General features: G+C 40.6%; 1 protein-coding gene across 2 annotated transcripts in view; it reads right to left on the bottom strand.

Annotated features, from left to right (window-relative positions):
• The window catches only part of C20H7orf31 (chromosome 20 C7orf31 homolog), a 33,905-nt gene extending 20,832 nt beyond the window's left edge, over window positions 1-13,073 (bottom strand). For both annotated transcript variants that reach the window (XM_033088424.1, XM_033088425.1), the window contains exons 1-3: window positions 12,712-13,073; window positions 11,882-12,041; window positions 4,706-4,882 (exon numbers count right to left, since the gene is read on the bottom strand). In XM_033088424.1, the coding sequence (XP_032944315.1) occupies window positions 4,706-4,882; window positions 11,882-12,015 (311 nt within the window). In that variant the 5' untranslated portion in view covers window positions 12,016-12,041; window positions 12,712-13,073. The remainder of the gene's footprint in view (window positions 1-4,705; window positions 4,883-11,881; window positions 12,042-12,711) is intronic.
• Window positions 13,074-17,920: the final 4,847 nt, after the last annotated feature.

Genomic DNA, 17,920 nt, shown 5'->3' with positions numbered 1-17,920 from the left:
TCCCCCATAGCCAGAATGCATGGTCCAGAAAGCAAAGGGGCAGGGGGAGTGGTGCCTCTCACTGTTAGACTTTCTGTGACACGTGAGAAGAATCTTACTTCCTCCCCAGCCACTTGGGTTTTGCTGGTTCCGAGGTCAGGGCTTCCATCAGAGGACACAACAATGGTCCCACTGAATTGGGAGTTAAACTGATGATGTGGTCATTTGGGACTCCTTATTATCCTGGAGAAAACAGGCAAGAAAGGACTGTCCCAAGTAGGCTGGGATGATTGATATGTAATGTCAAGGGCAAGAGGATTGCTGCTATACAATGACGGGAAAAAGGAGTACTTCTAGAACCTAAAGAATCTTCTGGACACCTCCTAGTATTGCTTCCCATGCCTTACAGTTAATGGAATGCTGTAGCAGCCTCATCCAGGCAGAACCATTAAAACTTTAGCTCTCTCAGGAACAAAATTTGGGGTTGCACCACCAGTTAATGAACTCCTACCAGCTCAGGCACTGGCTGAGGGCAAGAGAACTCGGAACAGGTACTAGTGGAGGAAGGAAATGATATAATCCACAAGAGCCTCATGGCCAGCTGAAGAAATGAGGACTGTTGTCACATCCTGTGTTTTCTTCCTCGATGTGTCCTGTCTTATATAAACTATTCTTTTTTCTCTTTTTCTTTTTTTTCACATAGGGTGTGTTGGCAATGGTTTACTTGATTCAGTGCGTAAGTGTGGACAAGATTATGACTGAACTAGAGAGGCGTGAACGCCACCCAGAGATCCTGGACTTGGCGCTGGATGCGGGAACTGATGGGAATTTGCGTATCCCTTTTTGGGGAAGTGAGTATATTTGCATTTGTGTGAAAAAATGGTGCATTTTCTTACGTTAGAGCTGCAGTTCTCAAACTCTGCTGCATGTTCGACTTACCTGAGGGATTTTATTAAAAAAGCAGATTCTGTTTCAGTAAATCTGGGGTGGGGAGGGGGTCCAAGATTTTGCATTCACCATTTCCTAGGTGATGCTGATGCTGCTGGTCCACGGACCACATGGTGAGTAGAAAAGCATGTTATTGCTGCTGCTGTTTAGAGCGGCGCTGATGGCGTGCTAACATCTTTCCAACGTTCTCGCTACATGTTGCTACTTTTCCACATTTTGAACAGCCCCTTTTCCCCAGAAAATCCACTTCCCAGCCTCCCTGGGGGCCAGGGTGCCAATGCTTCTCCTAGGTTCTGCTAGTCATCCACATCCACACTAGGCTTTGATTTGAACGTGAGTAGCATGAGACAATAGACTGCAAGTGGGGCATCCATTCTGCTAATAAGACAGCAGCAGAGGTCGCCGGTGTCAGCAGAGGCACTTGCCTGGTACGTGGCCAGTCGCGGGAATGAGCCTGGCTATTATTCCTGGAAGTAGCCTATTTCTCTAACCCTCCCACAGTTTTACGAGTTAACCTAATATCGTCTAATAAATCCTCTTTTGCGTAAACTAGGCAGAATGGATTCTATTGTTTGCAACTAAAAATCCTAATGCAGGCACATGAATAACTTGGGAAATTAAAATTTAATTTTTAATTTAAAAAGAATAAAACTAGTTTTGTTGAAAAAATGAACTTAAAAAGAGCAAATGTAATTTAACTTAAATGAGATAATGTCTATAAAGCATTTAGCACAGTGTGTGGCATATACGTAGATGGACACCCTCATAAAAGTTTGGGTAATCACAACAAAGTATATGCAAATACCACCATGCAGAATGGGATTCTAGGTATCTCTCTCCAAAGAAAACAGACGTAAGGAAGTAAGAATGGAGAGATGTTTGGCTCCAGTCAGAAATGAAGTTTCAAGAATAGAATCAAAGTTCAGGCAATTTCTAAACAAAAAATTTAAATTTACAATTTTATTAGCATTTAGCAGATGAAAAAGTAAAACTGAAGGAATTCTTGAACTGTAGATAAATAGCTCTTCATTACATGCTCATAGATAGAAAGTTCTAAAAGATCCATATAAAGTTAAGAAAATGTTTTTGAAACATTTAGGATATTGGGCTCATTAGTAGTTTTTAGGTCACTTTGACTCTCAGGCATGAAAGATGACTAAGTTGATAAACCCTGATTCACTTGCTTCCCTGTGATTTATTGTGTTTATACTATTATGTCAGTTTTCAGTCACATCTATTCTGTTTTTTGCTGCTTTTTTTTAATATTAGATTTGTAAGAGTGGTTTTGTGTTGTTGTTTTTCTCATTTTTTTCTTAGCCCTGTGATTCTCCCTGTTTATAATATTCTGTTGTTTAATTATCTTGTCTTTTATTAGATTCACATACTTATTTAGTTCTTTTATAGGAATCTACTTTTGTTTCCCGGGCTATGATTTTTCCAAGACTGGTTTCTTTGTTCGTGTGTGTGTGTGTGTGTGTTTATATGTCATTTTTTCCCCCTCTTCTCTTCCTGGTTTCCAAAGTCACCTTGCAATTTGTTCTCATATTTACATGTGTTTAATTGGGTAGTTCTGTCTAAACCCAACTTTTGCTATGATATAGTGCAGGTGAATTCTGATTTTCTGCCATCTGAAGTCAGTTTGTCTTTCTGTCTGTGCTACACGCTTGATGACTGAATATTATTCTCTCCATTTTTCTTTAGCCTGATGGGTTGGAGGTGGCAGAGAGAAAGTGCTCAGATGGTGTCAGATAGAGCCCGGGGGTCTTGGGTACTACTGTCTAAGAGCCTGTTAAATGTCCTCCTTTCAGTTAGGGAAGTACCCACACTCGTGAACTTCTGCCCATTCCTGCAAGTCAACCCAGCATTCTGGAGAGCACACATTCTGCAGAACTTCATGTGTCTTGAGATCTTGTTGTTTTAAAATAGGGGCTTCTACTCTTGAGGCATTTTTCCTTTTCTATGAGGATTACCTACTCCAGCTTTTTATCTTCTCTTCAAATTGGAGAGTTATCAAGATTTTGTTCTCACCTTGCCACAATATGCATTTGGAATATAGGGGTGGGGTGAGGTATAATGCCTCTCAACCGACAGTGTGGCTTCCCCTGTACCCCCAACACTTCCAGGGAGAGCTTGGAAATATGTGTGGGTGGCTTCATTTTGGTTGTCACAATAAATGCAAGATGTGGCTGGTATTTCTCGGTAAAGGGACAGAGATGCTGAGCATCTTACAGTATGTGCGACAAAGAATTGTCTTGCCCCAAATGTCCTGTTGAGAAACATGTAATTAGGCACTGGAACAAACTACATAGAATTTTCTTGGCACATTAAAATTAATGGCATAAGATCGTTCTCCTTTTATTGTTTGGGAGCTGCTGGTAAATTCTGTATTTGTTTCATTTCTTAGGCAACAGAAGAGGGATATTTTGCTTCATTTATATGGTCATATTAACCTCCAAGTATTACTATTACTACTATTATAATTATTAAAGAGTACTAGTTACCAGGAATGTCAAAGTATTCTTTAGTTTATGGAGCACTATATATCCATTTAATAGCCTTTTAACATTTGACAGTACATTTAGAGGAAGACTCCATTTCGTTTTTCTTAGACAAAATAAACATTATGCTACTTTACCAAACCTAAAAGAAGTGTTTACAGACATGAAAACAAAATTATAAGTTTTCATTACTTTGTGACTTCATTCTTCTAGTGAATGGCTGCTAAATTAAGCGATGACTGACTTGGCTTAGAGTTTCTGAAACTTGCCCATTTCGGATAAGTAGATATTGCAATATCCACTTTACAAAGATAAATCTATATTATATTAGAAAGTAAGTCCCAGGAGAGTGAAGACCTTAAAAACATCTGTTGGATGAATTAATGAACTTGAGGTCCTCACTATCTATGTGTCAATATTTGAATCTTTCCAATTGGACTGACAGGCTTTTTCATTGATCTGCTTTTTATTGCTTTACTGAGGCTTCAATAAGGCCATTGGTGGCCACATGTCCCTGTTGTTACTGTGTCTATCTCTAGCTGTGGCTTGTCTTCCTAATTTTATTTTTTTTTAACTGCTTCAGAACAAGCTAGTTAGCTAGCTTGCTAGTAAACTAGGTAAACAGGATTGTTAGATAAAGTGGGAGTAAGGAGGATGTGTGTCAAGGTTTGATGGATTTTATTTTCAGTAAATTTCATAAGTTTTAGTAAATAATTAATGTGACACTTAATTTGTTGCTCAGATATTTTTTGTCTCTCTCCTCAGTTTTAACCTGTGTGTTGAATAAAGTTGCTGAGAGACTTTAAGATTTATAAATGATTATTGAAATATTTTAATACTTGAAAACAATGCCCAATAGAGTCTGATGACTATAGATTGATGAACAAATTAAAAATCAGAAGTTCCAAAAAAAATCAAGAACATCTGTACAAATTAGGCCAGCTATTTGCTCAAGCAAAAAACATTTTTAATTTCATCTCTCTCAGGAATATTCCCATTTAGTCTGAGATAAAATGTGACTAGCAAGGGAATTAAATTCATCAAAATTTCTGATCATAATCCTTGAGCATCTCTAAGGACAGCAAAGCCATCCATAAACACAGATGTTCTACTGACTTCACAATTAGAAATTATATAATTAGTTTTTCCATCTGTGTCTTCTTATAAACAGTAAAAGAAATAAGTTTGGAGGTAGTTTTAAGTTAACAGAGGACTCACTATAGAAATAAAGAAAAATGAGTGATGAAGACCTCTCTGTGAAGGGCAGAAAGGTTATTTACCTTGGCCAGGTTTCTCCACCAAATCCATAATGCTGATGTCCCTTGCCCATGACACGAAGATGTTCACGTTTTGGTCTGTGTTCCTCGGGGAGCGAAATGGGTACCATCCCGCCATATTCCCTGTCAGCGCCCCACGGAAGCCTACATTGTTGGCGCGACTCCCTCAATTCCTGATACCTGTGAAAAAAAGAGACTTTTGGGTATATACCTAGCAGTGAAATGTTGGGTCATATAGCAATTCTGTGTTTAATTTTTTGAGGAATTGTCAAACTGTTTTCCATAGTTGAAAATTTCTACCCATTTACATTCCCACAAGCAATGTATGAGGGTTCCAGTTTCTCCATATCCTTGCCAACACTTACTTTCCTTTTTATTTATTTATTTATTTTATTATAGCCATCCTCGTGCATGTGAAACGGTATCTCTTTGCGGTTTTGATTTGCATCTGGGTCAAAATGTTGAATAGAATCAGCATAAGTGGAACCAGGAACCCAAAGTCAGTAATGACTACCCTCCACCCCCATCCTGGGATTTGGATAAATTTTGAGGAAGGCTTTGGACTTCCAGAAGGTATGCAATAAAGATTTGAGTGGAACTTATCTAGATCTTAAGTGCTGAGAAAACAGAGTTGAATTTTGGGCCAAATCAGTAAAGCTGATAGAGAATTTGAGAAATCTGAGGCACAGTAAAGAAGAGCTGTGATGAGGTAATGCAAGAGAGGAAAACAAGAACAGTATCCCATGGGGCCTTACAAGCCTTTTGGACTATATAGTCTGAGCAGTGGGGAGCCCTTTAGAAACGTGGAAGAGGAGCTCAGACAGAGAGGTATGGACTGTGGAGCGACTATGTCTTTGTACCAGTCCAGTGCTTGGCCTAATGTAATCCCCCTCTAAATATTTGCTGAATGAAATGAAGAACTAACACTCAGGATTGTCTTATAAATGGAATGCTTTATCTCATAAAGTCACTAGATAGGGTTGTCAATCTATGGCCCTAATCCAACCTACTGCCATTTTACTGGAATGCAGCCACAACCATTCATTGTATGTTGTCTCTGTCTAAAGCTGTTTTCACCCGACAATAGCAGAGTTGAGTAGTTTGACAGAGACTGTAAAGCCCAAAATATTTACTATCTGGTACTTTGCAGAAGAAGTTTCCCAACCTCTGCACTAGCTAGTCAAGGAGAATCTGGGAGACCATTGAATCAGGGTGCTGTAGAAGGGATGATGGCATTCAGCTGCTCTCAGACCTGTGAGGTCTTCACCAGCTCTATGACTATGATCAACAGACCCAGTTTGGGGGGCATGACAAGTGAAAAAATTTTAAAACACATTTGATTAATGACAATATAAGGTTTAATATCTAAGTATTTAAAAGTTACATTTAAATTAGACAAGTCAATTTCTCAACATCTGACCCCCATATATTACACTGTCCCAGGAAGATGAGGCAGTAGAAATGTTAATCAATCATTTGGGTTGACATCCACCTAAAGGCAGTAAGTTGCAGAAAACCATTTAAAATAAAAGGCAAAACAAAAATAAGTCATATTTCTCTTTTATTTTAGGGTCTCACATTTCCTCCCTTAGATTTAATAATAATAGCAATATATAGAAGGGACTAATTAAAATATTGAAATTCTTGGATTAAATAATTTTAAAACTTAAATTATACCGTGTTTCTCTGAAAATAAGATCTAGCCAGACAATCAGCTCTAATGCGTCTTTTGGAGCAAAAATTAACATGAGATCTGGTATTATATTACATTATTATATTATGTTATATAAGACCCAGTCTCATACTATAGTAAAATAAGACCGGGTCTTATATTAATTTTTGTTCCAAAAGATGCTTTAGAGCTGATTGTCTGGCTAGGTCTTATTTTTGGGGAAACACGGTACATGTCTCCACAACAAAGAATAAATTATTAGTGCTACAATCTGTAGCCACATAAAATTAAGTGTTTTTTTTGTTTGTTCCTGATTTGTTTATTTTGTTCTTTAGATTCCACATATAAGTGAAATCACATTGCATCTGTCTTCTTCTGTCTGACATACTCCACTCAGCACAATACCCTCCAGATCCATCCATGCCACTACAGATGACAAGAACCCATTTCCTTCCATGGCCGCCCAGCAATATTCCATTGTATATGCGAGTATGTACCACCTCCTCTTTATGCATTCATCCATCGATGGACACCCAGGCTGCCTCCACATCTTGGCCATTGTAAACAATGCTGCAACGAACATATGGATGCCTGCATCCCCTTGAAGTAGCGTTTTGGGGTTTTTTTTGATAAATACCCAGAAGTGGGATTACTGGGTCTGTCTTTGTCTCTAATCATAACCTTTGTTTTAAAGTCTCTTTTGTCTGGTATAAGTATGGGTACTCCAGCTTTTTTTTTCTTGTTTCCATTTTCATGAAATATCTTTTTCCATCTCTTCACTTTCCATCTATGTGTGTGTCTTTCAATCTGAAGTGAGTCTCTTGTGGACAGCATATGTAAGGGTTTTGTTTTCTTATCCATTCAGCCCTTCTATGTCTTTTGAGTGGAGCATTTAATCTATTTACATTGAAAGTAATTATTGATAGATATGTAGCTATTGCCATTTTTTTATTCATATTTTTGATTTTTTTTTTTCTATCTTAAAGAAATCCCTCTAACATTCCTTGTAATACTGGCTTGGTGGTGATGAACTCCTTTGTCTTTTTCTTGTCTGGGAAGCTCTTTATTGGTCCTTCCATTTTAAATGATAGGCTTGCTGGGTAGATCCATAAAACGCCAGGACACCCCGAGGCCTGCTGCCACCTGACAGCTCTCTTAAAGTTCAGCCACTGATAAAGCCTCTTGTGGTATGGAAATTGGGTGAGGCAGGGTCTCAGGGAGTCACTAGAGTGGGGAGAGTTGTGGTCACCAGGTTAATGTAGATTCTGGTTTGATGCCAGTGCTGAGCCTGGAGCTGCTCAGGAAAAGTCTCAGAGCACACTGAGGCCAGTCATCACCAGCCTGGTGCCCATGGACAATGATAGTTTTCCAAGAAAGAGTGCAATGGGAGCAGGGGTGGCTGTTCTTGCCAAAGTGCCTCCAGCATTGGGGGACTAGGGTGGGGCAGGGTTCCAGCTGAGTTAGCGGGGTGGAGCCCTGGAGCTCACCAGACCAATCAGATTCAGATTTGGCCATAAGCATAGGGGTTGGGCTTAATTAACACATTTAAAGATGTGGCTGCCTGCCGGCTGCATGGGAGAAGGCCCCTCACAGGGAAAATGCTGACTTTCCTCCAGCCCTGACCTGGAAACCACACACCTCAGTCTGCTCCCCATATGCCTCTGACGCCCCCTGAGTCACTGTCCCTCCCCTGGAGCCCAAGGTGAGTGCCTGCCAAGTGAGTGAGTCTGTGCAGAGGCCCTTTAAGAGGACGTCTGGGTTTCCTGAAGCCTTCAGTCCCACCTCATGGTTGGAATCCCCACTGTTTTTCACAGCTAGATATTGTGGGGGCTCCTCTTCCTGGCACCAGTACTCTGGGCTGGGGAGCCTGGAGTGGGGCTGGGGTCCTTCACTCCTCCGGGGGAAACCTCCATGGCCAAGGTATTCCTCCCTATTTTCAACCACCACACGGAGGTTTAGGACCAGCCCGTTTTGGTCTCCGCCCCTCCTACCAGTGTTGATGTGGCTTCTTATGTCCTTAGTTATAAAACTTCTGTTCAGCTAGACTTCAGATGGTTCTCCAGGTTAATTGTTCTATAATTTAGTTGTAATTTTAATGTATTCGCAAAAGGAAGCAGGCATGGTATTTATCTACTCCATCTTGGATCTCCTGTTGAGTCTTTACTTGTTCTTGAGAAAGATGCTCCCTGTAGATGAACTAATATCTCACTTTGGAGTCACTTTACAGAATTTTGAGCATTACATTCCAAACTTGGGCGCCTGAATTTAGCCAGTAATTATTGGAAGACATGATTAAAGGAAAGCTCAGACTAATTTTTAGTTGGCAGAGAACTAATAGTCAAAAAGTATTCAGGAATCAGAAAGCAATGGAATGAACCCATAAACAAAATGGGAACATATCATGAAATCTTAATCAATTCTCAAGGCACTTCCTTAATTGATATGTTTGCCTAATAGGCTACAGAACTTGCTGGAGGTAAGGAGATGTCCACTGTATGGAAAAGGGAGGTAGTCCTCTGTGATGATTCTGATTTCCTGTACCTGCCATTCTTAAATTTTCAATGAAAGAAATGCAAAAGAACACCACCTATTCATTAATTATTCATTTAAGGTGATAAACTGTGTGTGTGTGTGTGTGTGTGTGTGTGTGTATTAATGACTACTGTAATTGCTCCAAAATATATCAGTGAAGAAAGTACCTGAAGTATAAAGATTAAGTAGTCCTTGATCAGTGGATAAGCCAGAACCATAATCCTGGTTTTCTTACTGTTTTCAGTGCTTTCCGCTAACCCAGTGGTTCTCAACATAAGCTGAAAAACTTCTAACAATGCAGATTCCCTAGACCCACCTCACACTTAGTGACCTAGAATATCTACAGATAGAGCTTACAGATAGAGGTGATTTTGATGTACCCTGTCTGCATAAAGCTGGATAACAATGGTGATAGACTGCATTACCTATTCTGGAAAGAAAAAAAAGTAGGCTGATGTGAGAAAATCATTTTATGTTTTTGTTAAAATTGCCAAGTTAGTTCAAAATGCATCATGATATTTTAAAAAGGCATCCACTTAAGTATATCCGTGTTTAGGAAATGAAGCTGCTGAGATCTAACATATGTTGGGCCTCATGTTCGTGCTTACCATTATGAAAGGTAATTCCTAAGAGCTAGGAGATTGTTGTTTTGTCTTGCTTTTGAGGCTTGAGTTGGGAGCCATAGACCCTGAGCCTGGTCTGAAGAAGGCTCAGCATTGATAGAGCAGAAGTACCAATGTTATCCTGATGACACTTTCCAGAGCAGTTCAGAAGAATAACTGAGAGAAAAGCGAACTTCTATTTCTGTAAGCTGCCCAGCTGCTTTTTAAAGGGGTAGTTATTAGGAGGGGTTCTGAGAATACACAATCATTCTGGCTTTCCTATCTGGGGACTGTGAAAGGAAAGAATTCACATGGAATAAAGGGAAAAGCAAGTTTTAGCTATTAGGAGCCAGAAACATGGTTGCACCTAGATATTGCTTCAAACAATACCTTATTGTAGTTTATAAGTAACTGGACATGTGTTTCATGTTACAGTCAGTTAGTGAAAAGCAATTACTTTCTCAAAGATGCTTCTCTTAAATTTCATGCCAGTTAAAGGGTTTTGGAGCCAATTACTAACCAACCATATGACCATTTAGGTAGAAGGCATCGAATGTTCAGTGAAAAGCCTTAGATGAATACTTTTGAGGGGATAGAGACGTCACTCAGAAATGGCAGCCCTAAATTCCTACTCAGATCCCTTTTGGTGAGATCCCACATTTCTGCTTTCGAACAGCTGCGCATCACCAGATCACAGATGATCTGCTAAGGGTTTCCTCTGACTCAAGGGAAGCTCTGCCTAGTCTGATGGCCCCTGGAGCTAAGTAGGAATTCTGGGCTGACAGCCACTTTGGGAATCAAGTAGCACTAGAAGAGAAGGTGCAGCAAGGACTAACTCAGTAGAAGTGAGCTGGGTCCTTCTTCCCACAAATATGAAAATATTCCTTCTCATTAAGTGAAAGTAGTTTACTGAAATATGTTGAATATGATCCTTAAATTAAAAAAACAACAACGGGGAAGACATATCAAGGTGTTAACAGTGGTTATTATTTCTGGATAAAGGAAGTACAGAGGTTTTCTTCCTGGTGCTTTAATTTCCTAATTTTATTTCTGTTGGAAAATGGACAATTTATTTTGTTTGTGGATTTCCAGGATTTTTAAATTATTTATAAAGAACGTGCTTTAGTTTCTTTATTAAGAGAAAAAACTTTTCTTTTTCATATAAAGAGCATGTTTACAAATTAGAATAGATCCACGCAAGTCTGATCAAGACAGTAAAAGCCCAGAAGCAAGAAGAAAGAAGAGTAAAGTCTCTTGAGAACCAGTGTTTAGTCTGGCAAAGAGAACTCTTGGAGAGCCAAAAGAATCTTCAAACTTTTGAAGGGCTGCAATCATGGGGATGATGGATTTTTCTTAGTTTGCATGGCTTTTGAGGAAAGAACCAGGATCAGCAGGTAGAAATTACAAAGAAGAAAAATGTTCTCAGTACCGAGAAAATTAATAAATCAGGAGCATTCAAAATTGGAATGGCATGCCTGTGGGGTAGTGATGTCCCATTTTGGAAGTGTTTAAACTGAGGCTAGGAGATTTCCTGTCTGATTTCTTAAAGAAAGAATTCTTAAATGAGAGGTTTGACCAAGTGAAATTAAAAAACAAAACAATTAAAGCAAGACAAAGAAACAACTACACAGGCATTTGTTTTTTCACCACCCAAGTGTTTTGAGAATTTTCTTTTCCCCTCAAAATGATTCAAGTAAATACAATACAGAAAGCTGGCACTAACATCTTTGAAAATTATGTGTTTGTACCTGTTACTTCATATGTAAATTGGGATACTGATAGTATTTATCTCACAGGGTTGTTGTGAGGAGTGAGTACAAGAATTACTACATAGAAAACGTTTGGTACAGTGCCCACTCATAGTAATCACTCAGTATTTGTTAGAAGCACTTTAAAAATCATAATCTGTAATTAATGTGTTATAGGAAATTCGGTAAAGGAAAACTTTAGCCAGCAACTATGAACAACAGATTCTGGGAGTATTTTTGACCAGATCGTGTTAGGAGATGATAAGGAACCATACACTATTCTGTATAAAAATAAATAAATAAATAAATAAAAAATTGAACAGATTAATTTCCAAATGAAGAAACCAATCATTCTAGAGTTTTAGAATGTAGTGAATGAATTTGATGTCTACCTTTGAAAAAGACTCACAAACTTCCTTTTTATCAAGTTCTAACAAGTACTTCCTTTTTATCAAGTATCTGTGGACACTTCAAGGTTCAGTTAATTGTCATGTAATGCCTTCCCTATGATGTGATAAACAGAAGAGCCCTGTAACCTTAAGTGGTTTTTTCCCCCTCACATATAAATATATACAAATATATTAAGAGTCTTTTTAATGTTTGCTTTCTCTAGTTTTTGTTTTACCTGTCCTCTGAGGCGGTTGGGCGAGTAGCTGTTTGTAGCGGAGTGTGCAATTCATTAGAGTAAAAGGTGTCTGATAGCGTGTCAGCTCCCTCCAGCTCGCTGCAGCAGTAGGGCCTGCCGTGAATTACCTCCATGCTTCTTGTGGCTAAAAAGGCACAATCTGGAAAAGAAAAGGAGGGCACGTTTGGCTGGGGAGTCCACTGGACTTGGTCGCTATCGCACTGACCCCAGGGCAGGCAGGAGACATGCTTTGTTCTGCTAAACTGTTCTGCGAAGTTGTTCAACTCAACGCTGCGCAGAAATCAGGGGTTTCCTTCCTCACAGAGAGCCCTTCTGTGGATCTTGGTATGTCATCAGTAGTAGGTAGCAACTGAAGTTGTGTGGAAATGAATTTCAACGGAAACAGATCCCCAAAGTGGAAGATGTTCCCAAGTAGTTTGACCACTACGTGGATCATCATACAAGACCCCTGCTTCCCGGACGGACATCGACTGAAATTCAATTCTTGCCTCACGTTTAACTATAACTATTCAAGAAAACTCAGCTGATCCACCCCACCCCCCAGGTCTTTCTAAAAAGCAGGGAGACTCATTATCCAACAGAATCAACAGCTGTGCTTCTAAGGGCTTCACGGGTCCTGAACGAGATAAGTCCTTTGCAGAGGGATGGAGAATAAGTGGGACCACAAAGGGTTAGAATCCCACCCCTCCCTTGGATTTGGAGGGGGACCCCAGCGAGGTGCCATGGCTAGGACCGCGGCCGCGGAGATGAGGCCGAGCTTCCCCGGCCATCAGCGCCCTGCGGAGCGAGGCCTGGGGGTTCAGACGCACCTGGGACATCAGCTGGGGGGCGGCACCGGACCGCGCCGCCTCTTCCCTTCCCCAGAGCTGGCGGGCCTTTGCGGGGCGTGGAATTCCGCCTTCATCCGCATCTGCTGCCCTGGGGAGCTTGAGGGCAGGTGTGGGTGAGCGAGGGAGAGAGCGGGCCAGCGGGCCGGCCAGGGGTGGGGTTGAGGGTGCCTGTGACGGCGACTGTGACCATGGCACTAGGTAATGCGTTCTTGTGGGACGGCGCGCTGCGGGAAGGCGGGCCGGGGCGGCGGGCGGCCCGTAGAGGTCTCTCAGGAAGCCGGCCCAGGAGCTCCCGTACCTGTAACAATCGGATGCGGGACCGAACTGAGGAAAGAACCAGACCCCCATCCGTGGCCTCAGTCCCTGGGTCTCACCCTCCGCCTTGGGCCCCGCCTCCGCTCCTCGCCTCGCCCAGCCTCGCCCACGGGCGCCCTCTGGCGGCGGCATCATTTTCGCCTTTGAGGGTTACCTGTTCTGGAGGTGTCCTCTCTTGTGGTCTGGGCAAAGGAAGACCAGGGCAAGGGTAGAGGGGTGGGCTAGACGCTGGTGAGGCCAGAGCCTGCAAGCGGTTCTTCCCTCCCCTCGCTGGAATGGGGGACCGTGCGGCCAGGTTGCGGGTGGCTTCCGGAGGACTCCACAAGCGCAGCCCCGGGCATTGCGCCCTGGCAGAGCGGGATTCTTACTCCCCTGGGTGGGTGCGGACCTGGCAAACCGGCAGGTCCGCCTGCGGTTACCCTACCCAGCCCCCAAGGACCTAGCCCCACCTCTATTACCTCAAATCCCCCACTTCAAGAAACGAATGTGAACCACGTTTCTGCACTTACAGGGCTGTGCGTTTCTTGTGACGGATGAGGAAAGGGCCCCTGAGAAGGACCGGAATGCGGGAAGGTTACGTAAGGGAGAGGCTAGAACTGAGCCTGCAGGAACACTGAGAAGGTGGGGGCGAGAATGACCGCCACCTCTGAGACGGAAGGTGTACCAGTGCTGTTCTTTATGTTACAATTTTTTAATCAACCCACCAGTGGGTATTCATTTTGTGCCTTCTAGGTCAGTGTTAGTTGACGTGATCATGGAGAGGTGCGTAGAAGTAGGCAAGGTGGTAATCTTGTAATCTTGTCTAATTTGTAGTCCCTGCACCGCTCCCTTGGTGGGTGTGTTACCCACTAAGCCTAGAAGAGCAGGAGACAGAGTTGTGAATTAGTTGTTTGTTTTTATCCTTGACTCTTTTATACATTTTTTTTCCAGTTTCTTGTGGAAGTTTTTTGCCAGTCCTGTGTTTTCAGGAACTCATTGAACTCCCTCCCATTAAATGCTCTGTGAGCGCAGCCATGTCAAGCATCCAGCTTTCCAGTACTTTCTGTATTCCACCTTTTCTCCATACTTGAACTTTGTCCCATTGCCTCCTGGCTTCATTCTTCCTGGGAGGTAATATCTGAGTGTAATAGATTTAATCAGGGATATCTGGCGAAGCTGCATCACTTACCACGTGTGAGTATGTATGTGGATGGTTGTGATACCAGGCAAGTAGGGGCAATTCTGGGTTGATTGATCATGATATATGGTGGTAGCCTCCAGGTTCTAGTGGGTTTGAAATTTTATTTTAGGTCAAATGAGTGTAAAAGGTAGGAAAATGTAATTGCTTATTTTTATCCTTGTTATTTTCTCTTTTTTTCAATTTTAAAAAAGATTTATTAAAACTATAGCTAACAATATTATATTAGCTTCAGGGTACACAATAATTATTCAACATTAATATACCTAAAGAAGTGACCACCATGATATAAGTCCAGCGGCCATCTGACACTGTACTTTGCTATCAAAATATTATTGACTATATTCCCTATGCTGTACATTACATCCCTATAACACTTGTTTTATGCTTGGAAATTTGGACCTCTTATTCCCCTTCACCTTCCCTCCCCTTTTTTAATTTTTCAATTACAATTGAAATTCAATATTATTTATATTAATTTCAGGTGTAAAGCATAGTGGTTAGACATTTGTATAATTGAAGAAGTGAGCCTCCTGACTAGTCTAATACCCACCTGGCACTACACATAGTTATCACCGTATCATTGACTATATTCCCTATGCTTAACTTTATATCCTGATGACTATTTTGTAAATACCAATTTGTACTTAATCCCTTCACCTTTTTACCCTGTCCCTCAATCCCCCTCCCATCTATCACCCCGATAAATCTAGTACCCATCTGGCACCATACATAGTTATTATAATTTTATTGACTATATTCCTTATGCTATACCCTAAATACCCATAACTAGTTTGTAACAACCAATTTGTACTTCTTAATCCCTTCCCCCTTTCTCACCACACCTCCAACCCCACTCCTATCTGGCATCTATCAAAATGTTTTCTGTATCTATGGGTTTGTTTCTGTTTTGTTTGTTTATTTTGTTCTTTAGATTCCACATATAAGCAAAATCACATTGCATCTGTCTTTCTCTGTCTTATACTCCACTCAGCACAATACCCTCCAAGTCCATCTGTGCTGCCGCAGATGGCAAGAACCCATTCCCTTCCCTAGCCGAGCAATATTTCATTGTACCAACAATATTTATATGTACCAACATATAAACAATATTTATATGTACCACCTTCTCTTTATCTATTCTTCTGTCGACACCAGGCTGCCTCCACATCTTGGCCATTGTAAACAGTGCTGCAGTGAACATAAGGATACACACGACCCCTCAAAGTAGTGTTTTAGGTTTTTTTCAATAAATACCCAAAAGTGGGATTATTGGGTCTTTCTTTGTCTCTTGTTATAACCTTTGTTTTAAAGACTATTTTGTCTGGTATAAGTATTGCTACCCCAGTTTTTTGTTTTTTGTTTTTTGTTTCTATTTTCACAAAATAACTTTTTCCATCCTTTTACTTTTTTTCTGTGTGTGTCTTTTGATCTGAAGTGAGTGTCTTGTAGGCAGCATATGTAAGGGTTTTATTTTTTTATCCATCCGGCCCTCCTACAAGGTCTGACAATTAAGTTCATGAACTTGTTGCAACGCTGTTGCTAACCTTTTTTTGATATCAGAGGGATTATTCACTATGAATTTGTACCAACTGGACAGTTAACCAAGTTTACTATTTGGAAGTGCTGAAATGACTGCATGGAAAAGTTAGACATGGGGCAGCTGGTTGGCTCAATGGTTAGAATGCAGTGCTCATAACACCAAGGTCACAGGTTCGATTCCCACATGGGCCAGTGAGCTGTGCCCGCCTCCCCACCCCCACAACTAGATTGAAACAACGACTTCACATGGAGAAACACACTGTAGCCCAGTATTCTCTAATAAAAATTAAAAAAAAAGAAAAAGAAATAAAAAGTTAGACAGCCAGAACTTTTTGCCAACAATTCATGGCTCTTGCATCACAACAATGCACCAGCTCTCATGGCACTGTCTGTGAGGGAGTTTTTAGCCAGTAAACAAATAACTGTATTGGAACACCCTCCCTACTCACCTGATCTGGCCCCCAATGACTTCTTTCTTTACCTGAAGATAAAGGAAATATTGAAGGGAAGACATTTGGATGACATTCAGGACATCAAGGGTAATATGACGACAGCTCTGAGGGCCGTTCCAGAAAAATAGTTCCAAAATTGCTTTGAAAGGTGGACTAGGCACTGGCATCGGTGCATAGCTTCCCAAGGGGAGTACTTTGAAGGTGACTGTAGTGATACCCAGCAATGAGGTATGTAGCACTTTTTCTAGGATGAGTTCCCGAACTTAATTGTCCGACCTCATATGTCTTTTGACTGGTGCATTTAATCCATTTACATTGAAAGTAATTGTTGATAGATATGTAGCTATTGCCATTTTATTCGTATTTTTTTTAATCTTTTATTCCCATCTTAAAGACGTTCCTCTAACATTCCTTGTAATACTGGTTTGGTTGCTATGAACTCCTTTAACTTTTTCTTGTCTGGGAAGCTCTTTATCTGTCCTTCGATTTTAAATGATAACCTTGCTGGGTAGAGTAGTCTTGGTTGTATATCCTTGCTTTTCATCACATTGAATTTTTTTGTGCCAATCTCTTGTGGCCTGCAAAGTTTCTTTTGAGAAATCAGCTGACAATCTTATGGGAGCTTCCTTATAAGTTACTAAGTTGACATTCTCTTGCTGCTTTTAAGATTCTTTCTTTGTCTTTATTCTTTGCCATTTTAATTATAATGTGTCTTAGTGTGAGCCTGTTTGGGTTCTCTTGTTTGGGACTCTCTGTGCTTCTTGGACTTGTATGTCTATTTTCTTCACCCAGGTTAGGAAAGTTTTCAGTTATTATTTGTTTAAATAGGTTCTCAATCCCTTGCTTTCTCACTTCTCTTTCTGGTACCCTTATGATGTGAATGTTGTTATGCTTGAAATTGTCCCAGAGGTTTCTTAAACTAGCCTCATTTTTTTGGATTCTTGTTTTTCCCCACTGTTCTGATTGGGTTGTTTGCAAGCGTTATCTTCTAAATTGCTGATTTCATCCTCTGCTTCGTCTAATCTAAAGTTGATTACCTTTAATATATTCTTCATTTCAGTTATTGTATTTTTCGTATATATTTTAAGGAAATACAAATTGGTACAAGATAAAATGGAAGGCAATTTACCAACATCTATCAAAGTTATGACGGTAGAGCATTTTGAACTAGCAATTCCTCTGCTAGGAATTTTTACTACACATATGCACACATAGGGTTCTAACACACAGATTATCCAGCTCAGCATTGTATGTAATAGGAAAAGATTTGATATAACCTAAATGTGTATATAATAAATGTCATACACAAACACACACACACACACACACACACACACACACACACACCTAACAACCTAGGCACCAAGTCTGATTTTGAAGAGAAATCTAGGTAGCATGTCTCAGTAGTGACATTACTTTTCCTACCCACTATATAAATCCCAACGAAGTGTGAAGGAGGAAAAGTCAGTTTTAGATGAATAAGTCTTCAAACAACGTACCTTTCAGGTATCTCCTTCAATTTGTTTAAGTCAGTGATCCCCTCCCCCCTTTTAATTCAAAGGCAATTTTTAACTGATGCAAGTAGTATAATTTATTTGTTTATTTTAGAAATTTGAAGCCATATGGAAAAAATCCTAAGCAAATTGAAAGTAGTTGCTTCTGGGGAATAGAAATTGGGGGTGAATGAAGTTGGGCTTGGGGC

Source organism: Rhinolophus ferrumequinum, chromosome 20, assembly GCF_004115265.2.
Source record: "Rhinolophus ferrumequinum isolate MPI-CBG mRhiFer1 chromosome 20, mRhiFer1_v1.p, whole genome shotgun sequence".
Taxonomy (NCBI): Eukaryota; Metazoa; Chordata; class Mammalia; order Chiroptera; family Rhinolophidae; genus Rhinolophus; species Rhinolophus ferrumequinum.
Note: the sequence above shows the minus strand (reverse complement) of the source record. Positions and strands in the feature narration are given on the sequence as shown.